At 46.8% G+C, this 24,732-nt stretch overlaps 1 protein-coding gene across 1 annotated transcript in view; it reads right to left on the bottom strand.

Annotated features, from left to right (window-relative positions):
• LOC135054534 (zinc finger protein 850-like) overlaps positions 1-24,732 on the bottom strand; it is a 234,762-nt gene that overhangs the window by 160,121 nt on the left and 49,909 nt on the right. Inside the window, exon 8 of the mRNA XM_063957677.1 lies at positions 5,984-6,999. Within this exon, the coding sequence (XP_063813747.1) occupies positions 5,984-6,999 (1,016 nt within the window). The remainder of the gene's footprint in view (positions 1-5,983; positions 7,000-24,732) is intronic.

The raw sequence follows: 24,732 nt of genomic DNA on the forward strand, positions 1-24,732 counted from the left end.
GCGTAACATAACATCCAGATCCCAAGGTGCCGTAAGGGGCACAAAGGGAGGTTGTATATGAAGCACCCCTTGCAAGAAGGTCTGAACTTCCGGCAAGAGAGCCAACTTCTTCTGGAAGAAGGTGGAAAGAGCTGAAATCTGGACCTTAATGGATCCCAGAAGTAAGCCCTTATCCACTCCAGCCTGCAGGAAACAGAGGAACCTTCCTAAGTGGAATTCCGCAGAGGGATATGTGCGTTCCTCGCACCAAGAGACATATCTCCGCCAGATATGATGATAGTGTTTTGACGTCACAGGTTTTCTGGCTTGTACCATAGTGGCAATGACCTTTTTGTAAATCCCTTTGTGACCTAGGATGTTCCGTTTAACTTCCATGCCGTCAAACGAAGCTGCCATAAGTTCGGGTAGACGAACGGTCCTTGTTGAAGAAGATCCCTTCTTAGTTGTAGAGGCCAAGGGTCCTGTATGGACATGTCCAGTAGAGCCGCAGCCATGCTCTTCGGGGCTAATCAAGATTGCTTCCACTGTTTGATGTCTGATCCGCTTGAGCACCATTGGGATCAGAGGAATCAGAGGAAACAGGTAGACCAGCCAGTATGACCAAGGCGAAGTCAGCGCATACACTGCGCTCGCCTGAGGGTCCCTGGTTCGTGAGCAATAGCAGCAAAGCTTCTTGTTGAGACGTTAGGCCATCAAGTTGATCTGTGGGCAACCCCACCTGTCGATGATCAGTTGGAACACCTGTGTGTGTAGTCCCCACTCCCCTGGGTGGAGGTCGTGGTGACTTAGGAAGTCTGCCTCCCAGTTGTCCACTCCCGGAATGAAGATTGCGGACAGCGCTCTTGCATGTTTTTCTGCCCAGAGGAGTATTCTTGACACTTCTCGCATTCTGGCCCTGCTTTTTGTCCCTCCTTGTCGATTGATGTATGCCACTGCCGTGGCGTTGTCCAACTGCACCTGGATTGCCCGATCCCTTAGTAGAGGAGACCCCTGAAGTAGAGCATTGTGGATAGCCCGAAGTTCCAGAATGTTGATTGGAAGAAGGGCCTCCTGCCCTGGAACTGCGCCCCTTGGGTGATAGCTCCCCATCCTCGTAGACTCGCATCTGTCGTGAGGAGGATCCAATCCTGAATCCCGAAGTTTCGGCCTTTCAGGAGTTTGGAAGACTGTAGCCACAGGAGTGAAATCCTGGCTCGGGGTGACAGCTGAATCATCCGGTGCATCTGAAGATGGGAACCGGACCATTTGTACAGGATGTCCAATTGGAAGGGTCTGGCGTGGAACCTTCCATACTGTATCGCCTCGCAGGAGGCCACCATCTTTCCCAATAATTTTTTGCAAAGACGGACAGAGACTCGAGCAGGTCTGAGTACCATGCAAACCATTTCCTGGAGTGTTCTCGCTTTGTCCTTGGGGAGGAACACTTACTGTGCTACAGTATCCAGTAGCATGCCCAGAAACAGGAGCCGCTGAGACGGTTCCAGGTGGGACTTCTGTAGATTGAGGATCCACCCGTGGTTAGACAGAAGTTGGATAGTGCGATCTATGTGGAGCTTGCTTTTATCAGGAGATCGTCCAGGTATGGAATCACATTGACTCCCTGGACCCTAAGCTGAAACATCATTTCCACCATCACCTTCGGGAACACTCTCGGAGCTGTAGACAGGCCGAAGGTTAATGCCAGAAATCGGTAGTGATCATTCAGCAGGGCAAATCACAGATAGGCCTGATGAGGAGTCCAAATTGGGATATGTAGGTAAGCGTCCTTGATATCAAGGGACAGTAGGAATTCCTGTGGTTCCAGGCCTGCGATTACCGCCCTCAAAGATTCCATCTTGAATTTGAAAACCTTCAGGTAAGGATTCAAGGATTTCAGATTCAGAATGGGTCTCACAGACCCGTCTGGTTTCGGTACTACAAACAGACTGGAGTTGTAACCCTGTCCTTATTGCAGTAGTGGTACTGGGACAATGACCTGGGACTGTACCAACTTCTCTATGGCCAGTAGTAGCGTACCATGCCTACTTACCAAAACTGGTAAGCCTGATTTGAAAAATCATTGGGGAGGAGTACCGTCGAACTCCAGCTTGTAGCCCTGAGAGATAAAGTCCCTTACCCAAGCATCTTGGCAAGAACCATCCCAGATGTGACTGAAGTGATGTAGCCGAGCTCCCACCACGAGATCTCCCTGGGGTGGGCGGGTACAGTCATGCTGAAGATTTTGCGGAAGCAGAACTGGCGTTCTGGTCCTGAGACCCAGCAACTGCTGGTTTTCTAGGTATTCCTCTGTAGCCTCTCGCTGCGTTGGAGGCTCCTCTGGCTCTGGATCGAAATCTGCGGGACCGAAAGGACTGAGCAGACGGTCCTGGATAGGTACGTCTAGCAGGAGGGGCACCTGAAGGAAGAAACGTGGCTTTAGAAATCCAGGTGTCTAGGTCACCTCCAGAGAGCCATTCACCTGTGAAGGGAACAGATTCCACATTACATTTTGAGTCCGTATTGTCACGATCTGGGTTATTGGACATCATTATTTACCTTCCAAGTGTCTCCCGAGACTGGCCCAGCGTTCCAAAACAGGATTCCATCTGCGCTGTCTGCGTGCAGCACGCTGTATACATTCACCTCAAGTCTCTTCCCTGTGATCCCGCAGCGCTGTCATGACAACCTTACAGTTTAGTTACACTGTTTTAAAGAATGGCGTCTCCTGCCCTCCGCCGCCATTACTGCTGTTTACCACATGCAATATACAGACTTTCCCTCCAAATGCAAACATGGGCGCAGCCATGTTTTTCCTCATCACATGTCCTTTCACAACCTATCCGCTGCACTCTGGACTCTGCCTAATTATCCAGCCAATGCCTGCTTCCCATCTGGTATAAATATCCTGCTCCTGGGCTGGATAATCGTCAGTGCTTTGGTTGTCTAACCTATACACATGTCTCTCCTGCTTGTGGATTCTACTGCTTGTTTCTCCAGGTATTCCAGCTACTGTGATTCACCTCCACTAAGAGACCCGCACCTGTTTCCATCCTGCGGTGCAGCCTGACTTCTGCAGTGTTCCAGAACCTAGAAAACCAAAAATTGCTGGGTCTCAGGATCAGACACCAGCTTCCTGCTTCCAGTAATGGTCCTGCTTCGCTTCCAGATTCCAGCGGTGTCCTGGTATCGTTTTCAACTTCTCCCTTCTACAGCACCGCTCTCCACACTCCACAGCATACTTACCATGGCCTACCAGCTTTCCACAGTGCTCCTGAGTCATTGGTATTCTGCTAGCGGTGCTCCACAGTGTCTTCAGTTTATTTCAACGTTATCAGCGGTATTCCTATATCGCCTGCATCAGTGACCATTCTACCACTGAACCACAGCGTCCATCGATGCTCACCAACGGACTCTAAATCTACAGTAGTGAGTTCTGCACAGCTTTCATTCATACCGGTTCCATCCGGCACTCTGCAATTACCAAGTACCATCTACTTCTTTGCAACTGTGTTGCTCCAGCCTCTGTATACCATCTGCTGGGCAGTACCAGTTAATACCTCTCCTCAGCGGTTAGCTTTGGCATACGGACTTACCATCTCCAGTTCTGGCAAGGACTCTAATATTCTGTTCTGCAAGCCACAGCACTAATTACCCCTGCACTTCTAGGAACTGTACTGTAATTTACCACTGCACATCTTTTGTGACGTTTTGCATATTTTAGGGGCCTTAAGCTGTGTGTTCAATAAAACGGACTTTACCTTTTTACAACTTCGTTGTCGTGGTCACGCCTTCGGGCAAATGGTACTAGAGCTCGGTATGTCTAGGAACCCAATACTACCTCCCTGGTTCACCTACACGTCAGCCCCTACATCTGAGGCTTCCCCAGGTTAGCCTCAGCCCTCAGTTGTAACATGTATCAGCAATCCAATGACGTAACCATATGGCTCTGTGCGCACACAGCCATAGCCATGGTTCTAGCATTAATAGTGCCAATCTCTTTTAGGGAGTCACAGTGGACTCTTGCCGTGTCCTGAATGCGAGTCAGGAAAGCAACAGTATTGACTAAGGTCCTATCACCCAAAAGACCTTCCTTTATTTGACTAGCCCAGGAACGGATTGCATGTGTTATACAGAAACCTGCAATGACCGTCCTTTGTGCTACGCCTGCAGCAATGTAAATAGATTGTAGAGTGGTCTCTATTTTCCTATCTGCTGGGTCCTTTACCGTAAGGTAGCCCGGAGCAGGGAGCACCGCCTATTTAGAAAGGCGAGAGACTGAGAAGTCTACTGCTGGAGATTATTCCCAAAACATTCTGCCCTCAGCGGCATAGGGGAAGGTATTCAAAAACCTTTTTGTCACTTGATATTTTTTATCTGGATTCTTCCAGGCTAGTTTAAATAAATTATCCAATTCTGTGGAATCAGGCAATGTGACTTTTGGTTTCTCTTGAGGGAGGAAAAATGACTGCTGAGTATTTGCATCCCCCAGGGGGAGCTTGGACACCTCCCCAATATCCAATACGAGGGGTTCAATACCCTGAATCGGGGTGGGATCCCCACTTATGGGGTCCCCATCATCATGTATATCATCAGTATCATCTGATAGGAGTGCTGGTAGAGCAGGTTTCTGTGAAGCAGGCAGGAGGGACGCTTAGCAGTAACTGCTTGTTGCAATTCTTGTGTCTTGTTTGCAGTTGCAGTGAGCTGAGATGACATATCAGACATCATAGTTTTTATAGACCCCAACCAGGGGGGCTCTGCATTCTCCCCCACATTAGTATCAGCATGAGATGACTGACTACACTGCTCACATGATAATGAGCTGTATGTACTAGGAGAGAACCTGGCATTACAAGACTTCTATTTTACCATAGTGATTAGAAAAACAGGTATAATATACACACACAATACAGCCTATTATATATGACAAGCCTGCCCTATTGAATGTGAGAGGAGACAGAGAAGAGAGACTCCAGCGCACCCAACACTGACCGGCCCCAGTGAGGTTGTCAGCGTTTGATATATATGTGTAACCTCAGGGGATTATTGTGCACAATGATAGCGTCTCCCCCTCCCCCCTCTCTATACCCGGTACCAGTGTATACAGGGGCAGTTCTGGAGGAGCTGTGTAGGCTGCTGCAGCTGCTGCTCATGCAGAGGAAGACGCCAAAATGCCGCTGAGCCTGCTCTCATGTAGCTCCGCCCCCCAACATGGCGCCGGAGCTACTGCAGTATATTTATACTGGCCATGTCTCCTTTAACATGTACAACCTCACATAAATGCTTGGTTCACTCTAGTTAGCCAGTCTCACGCAGGAACTATAATGGGTCCGCCCCAGGAGGGACTCGAACGCCTGACCCGCGCTTCAGCCATACATTAGACCGCGGGAGCCCCCTAGCGGGGCCCCTGGTTGGTACTCACCACTGATGATCACCTTCACGCAGTGTTAAGGGTTTGTGGCATGCTGCGGCTGCGACAGCCAAGGATCCATGCCTCGCTGAACAAACAGCCCCTCAGGACGGCGGCCCTGCAGCGGGAAAGTGGCTCTTCACCTCAAGAGGCCGGTGACCGTCTCCCCCATAACTCCCACAGCACAGGTATGCTGTTGCCCAAAAAGCATACCGAAATAAATAAAACTTAGAAATAAAATGAAGAAAAACTCTGGAGCTTTAGAGTGTGCATCCTCTCCTGAGGGAACTTTATCTAAACTGAGCTGTAGGAGGGGGCATAGAGGGGAGGAGCCAGCACACCCAGTGAAGAATTTTAAAGTGCACTTGCTCCTTTGGACCCATCTATACCCCATCGCACTAATTCTGTCCCCAATATCCCTTACGGATGCTAGAGAAATAACACAAATCATTCCAGCTCAGCCCTTTAACAAAAAATATGTGAGAAATTAGATTTATTTGTAAGATAAATAACTTTCCATCTGCATATATACAAATTTTATATAGTGTTAATAAAGTATAGTTTTATCAAGATTCGATTACTGTCATGTTACACATTCTCATGTGTGTGAAGTTTCTGATGTCTAACAACAGATGATTTATCTCTAAAACATTTCCCACACTCAGAACATGGAAATGGTTTCTCACCTGTGTGACTTCTCTGATGTGCAACAAGATGTGACTTCTGTGTAAAACTTTTCCCACACTCAGAACATGGAAATGGCTTGTCATCTGTGTGACTTCTCTGATGTGTAACAAGATTTGATTTATCGGTAAAACTTTTCCCACACTCAGAACATGGAAATGGTTTATCACCTGTGTGACTTCTCTGATGTGTAACAAGATATGATTTATAGGTAAAACATTTCCCACACTCAGAACATGGAAATGGTTTCTCACCTGTGTGACTTCTCTGATGTTTAACAAGACGTGAGTTGTATGTAAAACATTTCCCACACTCAGAACATGGAAATGGCTTCTCACCTGTGTGACTTCTCTGATGTGCAACAAGATGTGACTTGTGTGTAAAACATTTCCCACACTCAGAACATGGAAATGGCTTGTCAACTGTGTGACGTCTCTGATGTGTAACAAGATTTGATTTATCGGTAAAACTTTTCCCACACTCAGAACATGGAAATGGTTTATCACCTGTGTGACTTCTCTGATGTGTAACAAGATATGATTTATAGGTAAAACATTTCCCACACTCAGAACATGGAAATGGTTTCTCACCTGTGTGACTTCTCTGATGTTTAACAAGACGTGAGTTGTATGTAAAACATTTCCCACACTCAGAACATGGAAATGGCTTCTCACCAGTGTGACTTCTCTGATGTTTAACAAGAGCTGATTTGTGTGTAAAACATTTCCCACACTCAGAACATGGAAATGGCCTCTCACCTGTGTGACTTCTCTGATGTGCTACAAGACGTGAGTTGTGTGTAAAACATTTCCCACACTCAGAACATGGAAATGGCTTGTCAACTGTGTGACTTCTCTGATGTGTAACAAGATTTGATTTATCGGTAAAACATTTCCCACACTCCGAACATGGAAATGGTTTCTCACCTCCCTTAGCTGGATGATTGGTTATAAGCTGTGCGGTCTGTGTAAAACATCTGTCATCTATAGAACAGGGAAATATTTTATCTACTGTCAGAGCTGTAGAAGATGACCCAATATCAGTGTTATCAGAACATTCCCTCTGATTAGAGGGACCACATGACACAAGCACATTGTGAGGTACAGGAGGTACGAGTAGGGCAGTAGGGGTTTCTCCAGGAGAATCTTGTGTGATGTCATCATCTTCTATTTTACAACCTGAAGATGAAATTAGATTTTCTTCCGAGATATTCCTTCTGTTACATTCATCTGTTGGGAATAAGTGTATAGAAAATTGAATGTCTCTCCATAATAAGGTACAATTTATAATATTCCCCAGTGGAGTGCTACTGGGTTCAGATATGGCAAATGAGGGGTCCAATTTCTGATGTCAGACTCAGAGGAATGCTCCTCCAGCCATAATATGGTGGCTCCAGACCTGTAGGGTGATGCATTGTCTTCCTGAAAGAGCCTGCTCCCATCTAAGTGACTGCAGAATGTACCTACTATCAAGCCTCATTCAGAGTCTCTTACACTGCGATATTCTGCCATCTTCACTAGAAATTATACGCCAATGGATCACAAAGATATCTGCCTAGATATAGTACTTCCACTGCAGAAGATAGAAATGTAATGCAAGGTGTGGTGACATGTACTGGGAATGGAAGCTGGTACTTCCTTTTTCTGGCAAATGAACAGGCTGCAGTCAGGGTCACATTCCCTCTGGATTTCTATTACAGCACACAAACCCACAGGTGCGCCACATGTGTGTCATTGATTTGTTTTCTGTAATTGGTTTGTAGTGGTTGGGAAGAGGACAAAACACTGTTGTAGGCGGGGCAACAGATGCCAGCTAGTTGGCCAGTGACTAGACAGCCGAATTGTGTCCAGCTAGAGCGTGGGTCAGCTAGTCTGTGTGCAAAGTCTCAAAGTCTTGCATGCTTCTTGCAGGTATCTCCACAGGCTTTGGCCTGGCAACCACAACTACTCAAATACAGTTTCAGAGTATTCTAGTTCTCCCTGCCTCTTGCGGATAAGAATGTGGCTTCATAGCCCCCACTGGCCTCCAGGCACCCTGGGCTCTAACAGCAGTCCCCACCTGGACTGTCTGTCCACGCTTTATCTTCTGTGTGGGCAGATCCCTTCAGCCCCACACTGAATCAGAAGCTCATCAACACCATCTTTGCTGATACTGCCGCACAATTTACAGTGGCAGAGGAAAGAATTGCCTTATAACAGTGGTTCCCAAACTTTGTTGAATCATCGCACCCTAGTGCTGGACCACCAACCTGAAGCACCTCTGGAAGTGCCTCACGGCACCAAGTTTGGGAACTACTGCCTTAAAATATAATATATAAATCTAAAAATAACTAATTAAACTGGTATCCGGTCTTTAGGTCGTCAGTCACTAGTTTGACGACTGAAGGTCAACAGTAAGTAGGTCGACACTGACCGAAAGCTGACACATGTCTAGGTCAACATATATGGAAGGTCGACATGGTCATTAGGTTGACGTGGGCATGGTTGACACACAAAAGGTCAACAAAGTTTTTTTAGGGTTTTTGGGGGGTTTCAGGATATAAGATTGCTGGATTATTTCTAGAAAGGGAGGAATACATCCCAATTTACTGAGTGAAAATGTGTTTGGTGTGTTTGAAAAAAAGGGAGATTTTGGGGAGAATGGTGTGATACAATAGGTGGAAGATGGGATACTATACGGATAGGTCAATATAAATTTGTTGATTTGGCCACTGAAGGTCCCTGCGATCTGTCTGATTTTGTTTCTGCAGCTTGTATGAGAGCTCATTTGACTGCATGTTGTGGGTTCACAGCAACAGGTTAAAAATGCAAATTCAACACTTGGAATCACCTCTAGACCCTTTGCCTGCTAAATTGATGAAGAAATATACGTTATGGTAAGAACTTATCGTTGATAACGGTATTTCTCCTATGTCCACAGGTTCCACAGGATAACAATGGGATATGATGGAGCTACAGCGGATTGGCACCAAACGATCATAAGCTTTCAGTCCTCCCAGGATGCAATGGACTCGTCCATATATCCCCGCCCACTGTCTCAGGCAAATCAGTTGTATTCCAAAGCATTTAGGCAGGAAAGCATTTATTACAGTTTAATGCCAAAAAATGCAAAATCATGCACTTGGGTCTCAAAAATCCTAAAGCTAAATACAGTATTAATGGCACTATACTGGAAACTACTGAGGAGGAAAGGGATCTAGGAGTCACTATTTCAGACGACTTAAAAGCAGGTAAGCAATGTAACAAGGCAATGAGGAAGGCTAGTCAGATGCTTGGCTGCATTGGGAGAGGAATCAGCAGCAGAAAGAAAGAAGTAATAATGCCACTGTATAGGTCATTGGTACGGCCTCATCTAGAATACTGTATTCAGTTTTGGAGGCCATATCTTCAAAAGGATATTAATACATTAGAAACTGTACAAAGGAGGGCAACTAAAATGGTACATGGCCTACACCACAAAACATACCCAGAAAGACTAAGAAATCTCAATATGTATAGTTTGGAGCAGAGAAGGGAAAGGGGGGACATGATAGAAACTTTCAAATATATGAAGGGTTTTAACAAAGTCCAGGAGGGAAACATTCTCCAAATGAAGAGAAGCAATAGGACACGAGGACATGCACTGAGACTGGAGGGGGGGAGGTTCAGGGGAAATTTGCGGAAAAATTATTTCACAGAAAGGGTAGTGGACAAGTGGAATAGCCTCCCATCAGAGGTGGTAGAGGCTAAGACAGTAGAGCAATTTAAACATGCATGGAATAGACATAAGGATATCCTTACAAAGAAATAAGGATCAAATAAGGTTAGTGATAAAAAATAATATAAAAAATAAAATAAAAAATAAGGGGCAGACTAGATGGGCCAAGTGGTTCTTATCTGCCGACAAATTCTATGTTTCTAAACTTATTGTATTGGGGCTGCTTACGATCACTTTTTCCTTTTGCTTTTCCTTGCAAAATGGCAGAAAAACCGGACACTTAGGTCTGGGTTATATGTGGCAGGAAACCTGACCTTCTTGGATTCTGCCTCTGATTCCAGAATATCTGTCAATTCCTTACCAAACAGAATATTCCCCACAAAAGGCAAAGATTCCAGAACCTTTTTCGATTCTGAATCAGCTTTCCACGTGCGCAGCCAGATTGCTCTGCGAGCAGCTACTGTTAAGGCTGATACTTTAGAAGCAATAGTACCCATAATCTATTGCCGCTTCTTCTAAGAATACTGCAGCCTGTTTCATGTGAGCTATATGGGTAGGTGCTGAAAGCCCATCTTCCAGTACCTCAGCCCATTCAGCTACTGCTTTTGCCATCCAAGCTGAAGCCATAGATGGCCTTATGACTACCCCCGACAGTGAAAATATGGTTTTAAAAAACCCATCCACTCTCCTTTCTGTGACATCATTCAATGACGTTGACTGCAAAGGCAATATACATTTTCGCACTAATCAAATGACATGCGTATCTACCTTAGGAGGCACTTCCCTTTTTAAACAGTTCCCAGTTGGAAAAGGGTAATTGGAATCCCATTTTCTGGGAATTCTATATTTGTTATTGGGTGCAGCCCAAGCTTCTTCCATGATTTCCGTCAGCTGATCTGATCCTGGAAACTCGACCCTAACTGTTTTGGGACGTTTAAACATAGGTGCCTTAGTATTTAACACTGGCTCTGCTGAATCCTCTAAGGACAGAATAGCCTTCATTGCTCCAATTAATTCAGCTATATCCACTGAGCTGATACCTTCCACCTGTTCTTGATATGATGAAGCAGAGTACATAGAGCTATCATCATCTGATGTATCATCCTGTGTAACCTGTGAATTTGATCATTTATTTACACCCAGTTTATCAGCTTGCTGTGTATCCTGAGCTGTAGTGGATATACCGTAATAAGGGAGCTGCATGTATGGGTTAATAGTGTATCCTACTGTTGGTATTGAAGCTGTAGGTATTACCAGTTCAACTATACTGGACACGGTCTGAGAAAACATCGCCCAAGGTGGATCTACCTGCAGTTGAACAGGGATCTGCCTTGCAATCTGCTGAAAATCAAAACAATTTGCACATCATGTGCCAGATCCTGAGAGGATAATCCCGTTTTGCAGGACAAACATGTTATAAGTGTTGGTGTTACTGTTAGTGATGAGCGGGTTCGGTTCCTCGGAATCCGAACACGCCCGAACTTCAGCTTTTTCCCCACGGGTCCGAGCAGGCTCGGATCCTCCCGCCTTGCTCGGTTAACCCGAGCGCGCCCGAACGTCATCATCCCGCTGTCGGATTCCGGATTCTCGCGAGGCTCAGATTCTATCGCGAGACTCGGATTCTATATAAGGAGCCGCGCGTCGCCGCCATTTTCACACGTGCATTGAGATTCATAGGGAGAGGACGTGGCTGGCGTCCTCTCCATTTAGATTAGAAGAGAGAGAGTGAGAGTGAGACACTTGATTTACTGGAGCTTAGGAGTACTCAGAGAGTGCAGAGTTTACTAGTGACTGACCAGTGACCACCAGTGCAGTTTTATTATATTATTATTTAATATAATCCGTTCTCTGCCTGAAAAAAAACGATACACAGTGACACAGTAACAGTATACCATATCTGTGCACAGCCTCAGTGTGCTGCATCATCTATGTATATCTGACTGTGCTGAGTGCTCAGTGCTCACACAGCTTAATTGTGGGGGAGACTGGGGAGCAGTAGCAGGAGTACATATTATTTAACAGTGCACACTTTTGCTGCCAGAGTGCCACTGCCAGTGTGACTGACCAGTGACCACTTTCTGACCACCAGTATATTGTGATTGTCTGCCTGAAAAAGTTAAACACTCGTCGTGTGGTGTTTTTATTCTATAAACGCATTCTGCTGACAGTGTCCAGCAGGTCCGTCATTAATTATATAATATATACCTGTCCGGATGCAGTAGTGATATATATATATATATTTTTTATATCATTATCATCCAGTCTATATTAGCAGCAGACGCAGTACGGTAGTCCACGGCTGTAGCTACCTCAGTGTCGGCAGTCGCTCGTCCATCCATAATTGTATACCACCTACCTGTGGTGTTTTTTTTTTCTATCTTCTTGATACTAGTCGCTTACTTTAGGAGTCTGCAGTGCTGACAGTGTCCAGCAGGTCCGTCATTATAATATATACCTGTCCGGCTGCAGTAGCGATATATATATATTTTTTATATCATTATCATCCCGTCTATATTAGCAGCAGATGCAGTACGGTAGTCCACGGCTGTAGCTACCTCTGTGTCGGCAGTCGCTCGTCCATCCATAATTGTATACCACCTACCTGTGGTGTTTTTTTTTTCTATCTTCTTGATACTAGTCGCTTACTTTAGGAGTCTGCAGTGCTGACAGTGTCCAGCAGGTCCGTCATTATAATATATACCTGTCCGGCTGCAGTAGCGATATATATATATTTTTTATATCATTATCATCCCGTCTATATTAGCAGCAGACGCAGTACGGTAGTCCACGGCTGTAGCTACCTCTGTGTCGGCAGTCGCTCGTCCATCCATAATTGTATACCACCTACCTGTGTTTTTTTTTTCTATCTTCTTGATACTAGTAGCTTACTTTAGGAGTCTGCAGTGCTGACAGTGTCCAGCAGGTCCGTCATTATAATATATACCTGTCCGGCTGCAGTAGTGATATATAGATATATTTTTTGTATCATTATCATCCAGTCTATATTAGCAGCAGACGCAGTACGGTAGTCCACGGCTGTAGCTACCTCTGTGTCGGCAGTCGCTCGTCCATCCATAATTGTATACCACCTACCTGTGTTTTTTTTTTTCTATCTTCTTGATACTAGTAGCTTACTTTAGGAGTCTGCAGTGCTGACAGTGTCCAGCAGGTCCGTCATTATAATATATACCTGTCCGGCTGCAGTAGTGATATATATATATTTTATATCATTATCATCCAGTCTATATTAGCAGCAGACGCAGTACGGTAGTCCACGGCTGTAGCTACCTCTGTGTCGGCAGTCGCTCGTCCATCCATAATTGTATACTAGTATCCATCCATCTCCATTGTTTACCTGAGGTGCCTTTTAGTTGTGCCTATTAAAATATGAAGAACAAAAATGTTGAGGTTCCAAAAATAGGGAAAGATCAAGATCCACTTCCACCTCGTGCTGAAGCTGCTGCCACTAGTTATGGCCGAGACGATGAAATGCCATCAACGTCGTCTGCCAAGGCCGATGCCCAATGTCATAGTACAGAGCATGTAAAATCCAAAACACCAAATATCCGTAAAAAAAGGACTCAAAAATCTAAAATAAAATTGTCGGAGGAGAAGCGTAAACTTGCCAATATGCAATTTACCACACGGAGTGGCAAGGAACGGCTGAGGCCCTGGCCTATGTTCATGGCTAGTGGTTCAGCTTCACATGAGGATGGAAGCACTCAGCCTCTCGCTAGAAAAATGAAAAGACTCAAGCTGGCAAAAGCACAGCAAAGAACTGTGCGTTCTTCGAAATCCCAAATCCACAAGGAGAGTCCAATTGTGTCGGTTGCGATGCCTGACCTTCCCAACACTGGACGTGAAGAGCATGCGCCTTCCACCATTTGCACGCCCCCTGCAAGTGCTGGAAGGAGCAGATTGAAGATGTCAGTGTTGAAGTACACCAGGATGAGGAGGATATGGGTGTTGCTGGCGCTGGGGAGGAAATTGACCAGGAGGATTCTGATGGTGAGGTGGTTTGTTTAAGTCAGGCACCCGGGGAGACCCCTGTTGTCCGTGGGAGGAATGTGGCCATTGACATGCCTGGTGAAAATACCAAAAAAATCAGCTCTTCGGTGTGGAAGTATTTCAACAGAAATGCGGACAACATTTGTCAAGCCGTGTGTTGCCTTTGTCAAGCTGTAATAAGTAGGGGTAAGGACGTTAACCACCTTGGAACATCCTCCCTTATACGTCACCTGCAGCGCATTCATCATAAGTCAGTGACAAGTTCTAAAACTTTGGGCGACAGCGGAAGCAGTCCACTGACCAGTAAATCCCTTCCTCTTGTAACCAAGCTCACGCAAACCACCCCACCAACTCCCTCAGTGTCAATTTCCTCCTTCCCCAGGAATGCCAATAGTCCTGCAGGCCATGTCACTGGCAATTCTGAGGAATCCTCTCCTGCCTGGGATTCCTCCGATGCATCCTTGCGTGTAACGCCTACTGCTGCTGGCGCTGCTGTTGTTGCTGCTGGGAGTCGATGGTCATCCCAGAGGGGAAGTCGTAAAACCACTTTTACTACTTCCACTAAGCAATTGACTGTCCAACAGTCCTTTGCGAGGAAGATGAAATATCACAGCAGTCATCCTGCTGCAAAGCGGATAACTGAGGCCTTGGCAGCAGGGGCGGTGAGAAACGTGGTTCCGGTATCCATCATTACTGCAGAGCCAACTATAGACTTGTTTGAGATACTGTGTCCCCGGTACCAAATACCATCTAGGTTCCATTTCTCAAGGCAGGCGATACCGAAAATGTACACAGACCTCAGAAAAAGACTCACCAGTGTCCTAAAAAATGCAGTTGTACCCAATGTCCACTTAACCACGGACATGTGGACAAGTGGAGCAGGGCAGACTCAGGACTATATGACTGTGACAGCCCACTGGGTAGATGTATTGACTCCCGCCGCAAGAACAGCAGCGGCGGCACCAGTAGCAGCATCTCGCAAACGCCAACTCGTTCCTAGGCAGGCTACGCTTTGTATCACCGCTTTCCAGAATACGCACACAGCTAAAAACCTCTTACGGCAACTGAGGAAGATCATCGCAGAATGGCTTACCCCAATTGGACTCTCCTGTGGATTTGTGGCATCGGACAACGCCAGCAATATTGTGTGTGCATTAAATCTGGGCAAATTCCAGCACGTCCCATGTTTTGCACATACCTTGAATTTGGTGGTGCAGAATTATTTAAAAAACGACAGGGGCGTGCAAGAGATGCTGTCGGTGGCCAGAAGAATTGCGGGACACTTTCGGCGTACAGGCACCAAGTACAGAAGACTGGAGCAACACCAAAAACGCCTGAATCTGCCCTGCCATCATCTGAAGCAAGAAGTGGTAACGAGGTGGAATTCAACCCTCTATATGCTTCAGAGGTTGGAGGAGCAGCAAAAGGCCATTCAAGCCTATACAACTGAGCACGATATAGGAGGTGGAATGCACCTGTCTCAAGCGCAGTGGAGAATGATTTCAACGTTGTGCAAGGTTCTGCAACCTTTCGAACTTGCCACACGTGAAGTCAGTTCAGACACTGCCAGCCTGAGTCAGGTCATTCCCCTCATCAGGCTTTTGCAGAAGAAGCTGGAGACATTGAAGGAGGAGCTAACACAGAGCGATTCCGCTAGGCATGTGGGACTTGTGGATGGAGCCCTCAATTCGCTTAACAAGGATTCACGGGTGGTCAATCTGTTGAAATCAGAGCACTACATTTTGGCCACCGTGCTCGATCCTAGATTTAAAACCTACCTTGGATCTCTCTTTCCGGCAGACACAAGTCTGCTGGGGTTCAAAGAACTGCTGCTGAGAAAATTGTCAAGTCAAGCGGAACGCGACCTGTCAACATCTCCTCCTTCACATTCTCCCGCAACTGGGGGTGCGAGGAAAAGGCTCAGAATTCCGAGCCCACCCGCTGGCGGTGATGCAGGGCAGTCTGGAGCGACTGCTGATGCTGACATCTGGTCCGGACTGAAGGACTGACAACGATTACGGACATGTCGTCTACTGTCACTGCATATGATTCTCTCCCCATTGAAAGAATGGTGGAGGATTATATGAGTGACCGCATCCAAGTAGGCACGTCAGACAGTCCGTACTTATACTGGCAGGAAAAAGAGGCAATTTGGAGGCCCTTGCACAAACTGGCTTTATTCTACTTAAGTTGCCCTCCCACAAGTGTGTACTCCGAAAGAGTGTTTAGTGCCGCCGCTCACCTTGTCAGCAATTGGCGTACGAGGTTACATCCAGAAAATGTGGAGAAGATGATGTTCATTAAAATGAATTATAATCAATTCCTCCGTGGAGACATTCACCAGCAGCAATTGCCTCCACAAAGTACACAGGGAGCTGAGATGGTGAATTCCAGTGGGGACGAATTGATAATCTGTGAGGAGGGGGATGTACACGGTGATATATCGGAGGATGATGATGAGGTGGACATCTTGCCTCTGTAGAGCCAGTTTGTGCAAGGAGAGATTAATTGCTTCTTTTTTGGTGGGGGTCCAAACCAACCCGTCATTTCAGTCACAGTCGTGTGGCAGACCCTGTCACTGAAATGATGGGTTGGTTAAAGTGTGCATGTCCTGTTTATACAACATAAGGGTGGGTGGGAGGGCCCAAGGACAATTCCATCTTGCACCTCTTTTTTCTTTCATTTTTCTTTGCGTCATGTGCTGTTTGGGGAGTAGTTTTTTGAAGGGCCATCCTGCGTGACACTGCAGTGCCACTCCTAGATGGGCCAGGTGTTTGTGTCGGCCACTTGGGTCGCTTATCTTACTCACACAGCTACCTCATTGCGCCTCTTTTTTTCTTTGCGTCATGTGCTGTTTGGGGAGTAGTTTTTTGAAGGGCCAGCCTGCGTGACACTGCAGTGCCACTCCTAGATGGGCCAGGTGTTTGTGTCGGCCACTAGGGTCGCTTATCTTAGTCACACAGCTACCTCATTGCGCCTCTTTTTTTCTTTGCGTCATGTGCTGTTTGGGGAGTGTTTTTTGGAAGGACCATCCTGCGTGACACTGCAGTGCCACTCCTAGATGGGCCAGGTGTTTGTGTCGGCCACTTGGGTCGCTGAGCTTAGTCATCCAGCGACCTCGGTGCAAATTTTAGGACTAAAAATAATATTGTGAGGTGTGAGGTGTTCAGAATAGACTGAAAATGAGTGGAAATCATGGTTATTGAGGTTAATATTATTTTGGGATCAAAATGACTCCTAAATTCTATGATTTAAGCTGTTTTTTTAGGGTTTTTTGGGAGAAAAAAAAACGAATCCAAAACACACCCGAATCCGACAAAAAAAAAATTCGGTGAGGTTTTGCCAAAACGCGTTCGAACCCAAAACACGGCCGCGGAACCGAACCCAAAACCCGAAAAATTTCCAGTGCTTATCACTAGTTACTGTCAGTGTAACCTCGTCACTTTTGCCGCTCTTAGACATGATAAATAATCAGCTTTTCACAGTGTACTACAGTTAGTGACTGTAATCACTTTACCTTATTAAAGTGATATCAATCTGACCCCATCCCATGCACCAGCATTGAGGTTCAGAAGAAACCACTGACAAACATATATAAAGTCAGCAATCACACTAGCAGTCAGTCACATGTTATATATTAGTCATTTGAGCACAACAGATCCGAACGTATTCAGACGCAATGCGAAGAAAACCACAGTAATGTAAAGACTCATATGCAATAGGCACTTAAATTTAACTATTCATACTGACAAAAGTAGAAAGAATTGTAGTGCTGTATAACCTGTACTCAGTAGAGTGGGATACAGGGAGACTCACCTCACTTCCAAGATCGATCAATATATTAGCAAACGCCGAATGGATCCAGACGCTACTAGTGTACACTGTCGCTCCGGGAACTTTAAGCGGACATAGACGCACTGTGCATACAAGCGCACCGGTCATACAGACGCCTGTCCTGCGACTGGGTCTCCTCGCGGTAGAGTTTAGTGTACACAGACGCAGCGGCCTATGCTGCGACCGAGACACCTCATGGTAGCGTCTGAGACGGAAGTGAGGCAACAGTTCATGGCGGGAGATCGACGGAAAATGGTCATGAACTGGGGGAGGGGCGACCAGGAGAGCGTCTGACTGCCCATGCTGACATCAACCCTAGGGATCCCAGCCTCATACCATTCCTGGCACTTTATGATCCCTAAAGCCTAGCTCTGGAGCATCCGTGGTGGCGGTGCATCAGCTACTGTTTGGTAGTCTCCTCCCAAACCAGTGCGGCGGTGTCCGTATTCCCCTTCTAAGTGGAACCAGTGCCTTACCGTCTCCCCGTGCTGCGGCCACAGCCTGGTAACGTCTGGTGGACCTGCTAGTATATCCAACACAGACGCCTGTCGACACAGCACTTGAACCGTGGGTAAGCGTTGTTGGAGCGACTCTTTCCAATATGCGATTAAGACGCTGTTAGGAAAGATCACTCAAAAACATAGTTAGACTATTAAAAATAAAATAATAAAGCTTAGGGCTGCAAGAACACAGCAGCCCTGTGACCATGGTCCGGCTCCTGCCGCACCAAACAAAAAACTGATTTGCTTGAGCCAGTGGGCGGGGATATATGGACGAGCGCATTGCATCCTGGGAGGACTGAAAGCTTGTGATCTTTGGTGCCAATCCGCTGTCGCTCCATCATATCCTATTGTTATTCTGTGGATAACCTGTGGACCCAGCCGGAGAAATAATGAACGAATAGCTCACAACTGTCAATTGTCCATATACTAGTTGTCCATTGAAAAAGTGATTTCTTGATCTTCTCCAGCTGGAGATTGTATCTCCCACACCTTTGTCTAAATCTTCATCTGCACAAAGTACCTGCCAGTGTCTCTGTAATATCTTTGTGTCGCCCATCTTTGTAGAACGTAACCACACATCTGCTCCGTCATCTGTCTGAGCTTTTGGGTGGGTGATAAGTATCTGTTTCCTACACTTTTGTCTTGTATTTTGAGGGGACGGAGAGGAGAGATGAAGTCAGGAGTCACAGCTGGGGGAGGGACTGGACAGAAGGGAGCAGAGCAGAGCAGGTGGGAGCAGATTGAGGTGACCCATTCCCCTTTCTACATTATAAGAACTAAGCAAATATACAATACACAATATATCTATCAGATTCAGTTTATGAAAATGCAATCAAGTTATTCATGTCAAAATGTATTATTCTTTACTAGGACTATTATTTTAAGTCATGAGTGGAAGGGGAGCATCAGACACTCCTGAGTGATTACGCTATTGGGGGTGAGAGGGTATGAGATACATCAGAGAGTATGGGTGAAGAGACTGGTCAGATCTCTGGGCTGGTAATACACAGTGACATGATGTGAGGGTGAGAGCAGGATTATAATAGGGGCTGATGTCCCCTGATGTATGAGATACACCAGAGAGTGTGGGGAGGAGACAAGTCAGATCTCTGGGCTGGTAATACACAGTGATATGACGTGAGGGGGAGCAGGAGTATAATAGGGGCTGATGGCTCCTGATGTATGAGATACACCAGAGTGTATGGGTAGGAGACTGGTCAGATCTCTGGACTGGTAACACAAAATTACATGATGTGAGGGGGATAGCAGGAGTATAATAGGGGCTGATGTCCCCTGATGTATATGATACACCAGAGAGTGTCGTGAGGAGACTGGTCAGATCTCTGGGCTGGTAACATACAGTGACATGATGTGAGGGGGAGAGCAGGAGTATAATAGGGGCTGATGGCTCCTGATGTATGAGATACACCAGAGTGTGTGGGTAGGAGACTGGTCAGATCTCTGGACTGGTAACACAAAATTACATGATGTGAGGGGGAGAGCAGGAGTATAATAGGGGCTGATGGCTCCTGATGTATGAGATACACCAGAGAGTGTCGTGAGGAGACTGGTCAGATCTCTGGGCTGGTAACATACAGTGACATGATGTGAGGGGGAGAGCAGGAGTATAATAGGGGCTGATGGCTCCTGATGTATGAGATACACCAGAGTGTGTGGGTAGGAGACTGGTCAGATCTCTGGACTGGTAACACACAATTACATGATGTGAGGGGGAGAGCAGGAGTATAATAGGGGCTGATGGCTCCTGATGTATGAGATACACCAGAGAGTGTGGGGAGGAGACTGGTCAGATCTCTGGGCTGGTAACACACAGTGACATTATGTGAATGGGAGAGCAGGAGTATAAATAAGAATTTACTTACCAATAATTCTATTTCTCGTAGTGCGTAGTGGATGCTGGGAACTCCGTAAGGACCATGGGGAATAGCGGCTCCGCAGGAGACTGGGCACAAAAGTAAAGCTTTAGGACCACCTGGTGTGCACTGGCTCCTCCCCCTATGACCCCCCTCCAAGCCTCAGTTAGGATACTGTGCCCGGACGAGCGTACACAATAAGGAAGGATTTATGAATCCCGGGTAAGACTCATACCAGCCACACCAATCACACCGTACAACTTGTGATCTGAACCCAGTTAACAGCATGATAACAGAGGAGCCTCTGGATAGATGGCTCACAACAACAATAACCCGATTTAGTTAACAATAACTATGTACAAGTATTGCAGACAATCCGCACTTGGGATGGGCGCCCAGCATCCACTACGGACTACGAGAAATAGAATTATCGGTAAGTAAATTCTTATTTTCTCTGACGTCCTAGTGGATGCTGGGAACTCCGTAAGGACCATGGGGATTATACCAAAGCTCCCAAACGGGCGGGAGAGTGCGGATGACTCTGCAGCACCGAATGAGAGAACTCCAGGTCCTCCTCAGCCAGGGTATCAAATTTGTAGAATTTTGCAAACGTGTTTGTCCCTGACCAAGTAGCTGCTCGGCAAAATTGTTAAAGCCGAGACCCCTCGGGCAGCCGCCCAAGATGAGCCCACCTTCCTTGTGGAATGGGCTTTTACAGATTTTGGCTGTGGCAGGCCTGCCACAGAAAGTGCAAGCTGAATTGTATTACAAATCCAACGAGCAATAGTCTGCTTAGAAGCAGGAGCACCCAGCTTGTTGGGTGCATACAGGATAAACAGCGAGTCAGATTTTCTGACTCCAGCCGTCCTGGAAACATATATTTTCAGGGCCCTGACTACGTCCAACACTTTGGAGTCCTCCAAGTCACTAGTAGCCGCAGGTACCACAATAGGTTGGTTCAGATGAAACGCTGAAACCACTTAGGGAGAAAATGAGGACGAGTCCTCAATTCAGCCCTGTCTGAATGGAAAATCAGATAAGGGCTTTTACATGATAAAGCCGCCAATTCTGACACGCGCCTGGCCGAGGCCAGGGCCAACAGCATGACCACTTTCCATGTGAGATATTATAACTCCACAGATTCAAGTGGTTCAACCCAATGTGACTTTAGGAACCCCAAACTACATTGAGATCCCAAGGTGCCACTGGAGGCACAAAAGGAGGCTGTATATGCAGTACCCCTTTTACAAACGTCTGAACTTCAGGAACTTAAGCTAGTTCTTTCTGGAAGAAAATTGACAGGCCGAAATTTGAACCTTAATGGACCCCAATTTTAGGGCTATAGACAGTCCTGTTTGCAGGAAATGCAGGAATTGACCTAGTTGAAATTCCTCCATCGTGGCCTTACTGGCCTCGCACCACGCAACATATTTTCGCCAAATGCAGTGATAATGCTTTGCGGTTACATCCTTCCTGACTTTGATCAGGGTAGGGATGACTTCATCCGGAATGCCTTTTCCTTTAGGATCCGGCGTTCAACCGCCCTGCCGTCAAACGCAGCCGCGGTAAGTCTTGGAACAGATAGGGTCCTTGCTGGAGCAGGTCCCTTCTTAGAGGTAGAGGCCACGGGTCCTCCGTGAGCATCTATTGAAGTTCCGGGTACCAAGTCCTTCTTGGCCAATCCGGAGCCACGAGTATAGTTCTTACTCCCCTCCGTCTTATAATTCTCAGTACTTTTGGTATGAGAGGAAGAGGAGGGAACACATACACTGACTGGTACACCCACGGTGTTTCCAGAGCGTCCACAGCTATTGCCTGAGGGTCCCTTGACCTGGCGCAATACCTGTCCAATTTTTTTGTTAAGGCAGGACGCCATCATGTCCACCTTTGGTTTTTCCCAACAGTTTACAATCATGTGGAAGACTTCTGGGTGAAGTCCCCACTCTCCCGGGTGGAGGTCGTGTCTGCTGAGGAAGTCTGCTTCCCAGTTGTCCACTCCCGGAATGAACACTGCTGACAATGCTATCACATGATTTTCCGCCCAGCGAAAAATCCTTGCAGCTTCTGTCATTGCCCTCCTGCTTCTTGTGCCGCCCTGTCTGTTTATGTGGGCGACTGCCGTGATGTTGTCCGACTGGATCAGCACCGGCTGACCTTGAAGCAGAGGTCTTGCTTGGCTTAGGGCATTGTAAATGGCCCTTAGCTCCAAGATATTTATGTGAAGTGATGTCTCCAGGCTTGACCACAAGCCCTGGAAATTTCTTACCTGTGTGACTGCTCCCCAGCCTCGCAGGCTGACATCCGTGGTCATCAGGACCCAGTCCTGAATGCCGAATCTGCGGCCCTCTAGAAGATGAGCACTCTGCAACCACCACAGGAGAGACACCCTTGTCTTTGGTGACAGGGTTATCCGCTGATGCATCTGAAGATGCGATCCGGACCATTTGTCCAGCAGGTCCCACTGGAAAGTTCTTGCGTGGAATCTGCCGAATGGAAATGCTTCGTAGGAAGCCACCATTTTTCCCAGGACCCTTGTGCACTGATGCACTGACACTTGGCCTGGTTTTAGGAGTTTTCTGACTAGTTCGGATAACTCCCTGGCTTTCTCCTCCGGGAGAAACACCTTTTTCTGGACTGTGTCCAGGATCATCCCTAGGAATAAAAGACGTGTCGTCGGGATCAGCTGCGATTTTGGAATATTGAGAATCCAACCGTGCTGCCGCAACACTACTTGAGATAGTGCTACCCCGACTACCAACTGTTCCCTGGATCTTGCCCTTATCAGGAGATCTTCCAAGTAAGGGATAACTAAAACTCCCTTCCTTCGAAGGAGTATCATCATTTCGGCCATTACTTTGGTAAAGACCCGGGATGCCGTAGACAAACCAAACGGCAGCGTCTGAAACTGATAGTAACAGTTCTGTACCACAAACCTGAGGTACCCTTGGAGAGAAGGGTAATTTTGGGACATGGAGATAAGCCTCCTTGATGTCCAGAGACACCATATAATCCCCTTCTTCCAGGTTCGCAGTCATCGCTCTGAGTGACTCCATCTTGAATTTGAACCCTTGTATGTAAGTGTTCAAGGATTTCAGATTTAAAATAGGTCTCACCGAGCCGTCCAGCTTCGGTACCACAAACAGCGTGGAATAATACCCCTTTCCCTGTTGTAGGAGGGGTACCTTGATTATCACCTGCTGGGAATACAGCTTGTGAATGGCTTCCAATACCGCCTCCCTGTCGGAGGGAGACATCGGTAAAGCAGACTTTAGGAAACGGCGAAGGGGAGACGTCTCGAATTCCAATTTGTACCCCTGAGATACCACCTGAAGGATCCAGGGGTCCCCTGCGAGTGAGCCCACTGTACGCTGAAATTTTTTGAGAGACGGGCCCCCACCGTGCCCGAGTCCGCTTGTAAAGCCCAAGCGTTATGCTGAGGACTTGGCAGAAACAGGAGAGAGCTTCTGTTTCTGGGAACTGGCTGTTTGCTGCAGCCTTTTTCCTCTCCCTCTGCCCCGGGGCAGAAATGAGGAGCCTTTTGTCTTATGTTGAGAGTCTACCTGGGGTAAAAAAAAGTGGATTTCCCAGCTGTTGCCGTGGCCACCAGGTCTGTTAGACCTACCCCAATTAACTCCTCCCTTTTATAATGCGATACTTCCATTTGCCTTTTGGAATCAGCATCACCTGACCACTGTCTTGTCCATAACCCTCTTCTGGCAGAAATGGACAGCGCACTTACTATTGATGCCAGTCGGCAAATATCCCTCTGTGCATCCCGCATATATAGAAATGCCTTTTTTAAAAATGCTCTATAGTCAGTAATATACTGTCCCTATCTAGGGTATCAATATTGTCGGTCAGGGAATCCGACCAAGCCACCCCAGCACTGCACATCCAGGCTGAGGCGATTGCTGGTCGCAGTATCACACCCGTGTGAGTGTATATACATTTTAGGATATTTTCCTGCTTTCTGTCAGCAGGTTCCTTAAGGGCGGCCGTATCCGAGGACGGTAGTGCCACCTGTTTAGACAAGCGTGTGAGCGCTTTATCCACCCTAGAGGGTGTCTCCCAACGTGCCCTATCCTCTGGCGGGAAGGGGTATGATGCTAATAACTTTTTAGGAATTAACAGTTTTTATCGGGGGAAACCCACGCATCATCACACACTTCATTTAATTTCTCAGATGCAGGAAAAACTACAGGCAGTTTTTTCTCACCCAACATAATACACTTTTTAGTGGTACTGGTATTATCAGAAATGTGCAAAACATTTTCCATAGCCTCAATCATGTAACGTGTGGCCCTACTAGAAGTCACATTCGTCTCTTAATCATCGACACTGGAGTCAGTATCCGTGTCGGCGTCTGTATCTGCCATCTGCGGTAACGGGCGTTTTAGAGCCCCTGATGGCTTTTGAGACACCTGGACAGGCACAGGCTAAGTCGCCGGCTGTCTCATGTCATCAATCTTTTGTAAAGAGCTGACACTGTCACGTAATTCCTTCCATAAGCTCAGCCACTCAGGTGTCGACTCCCTAGGGGGTGACATCTCTATTACAGGCAATTGCTCCGCCTCCACATCATTTTCCTCCTCATACATGTCGACACAACGTACCGACACACAGCACACACACAGGGAATGCTCTGATAGAGGACAGGACCCCACTAGCCCTTTGGGGAGACAGAGGGAGAGTATGCCAGCACACACCAGAGCGCTATATATATATATATATATATATACACAGG

Source organism: Pseudophryne corroboree, chromosome 3 (assembly GCF_028390025.1).
Source record: "Pseudophryne corroboree isolate aPseCor3 chromosome 3, aPseCor3.hap2, whole genome shotgun sequence".
NCBI classification, from domain to species: Eukaryota; Metazoa; Chordata; class Amphibia; order Anura; family Myobatrachidae; genus Pseudophryne; species Pseudophryne corroboree.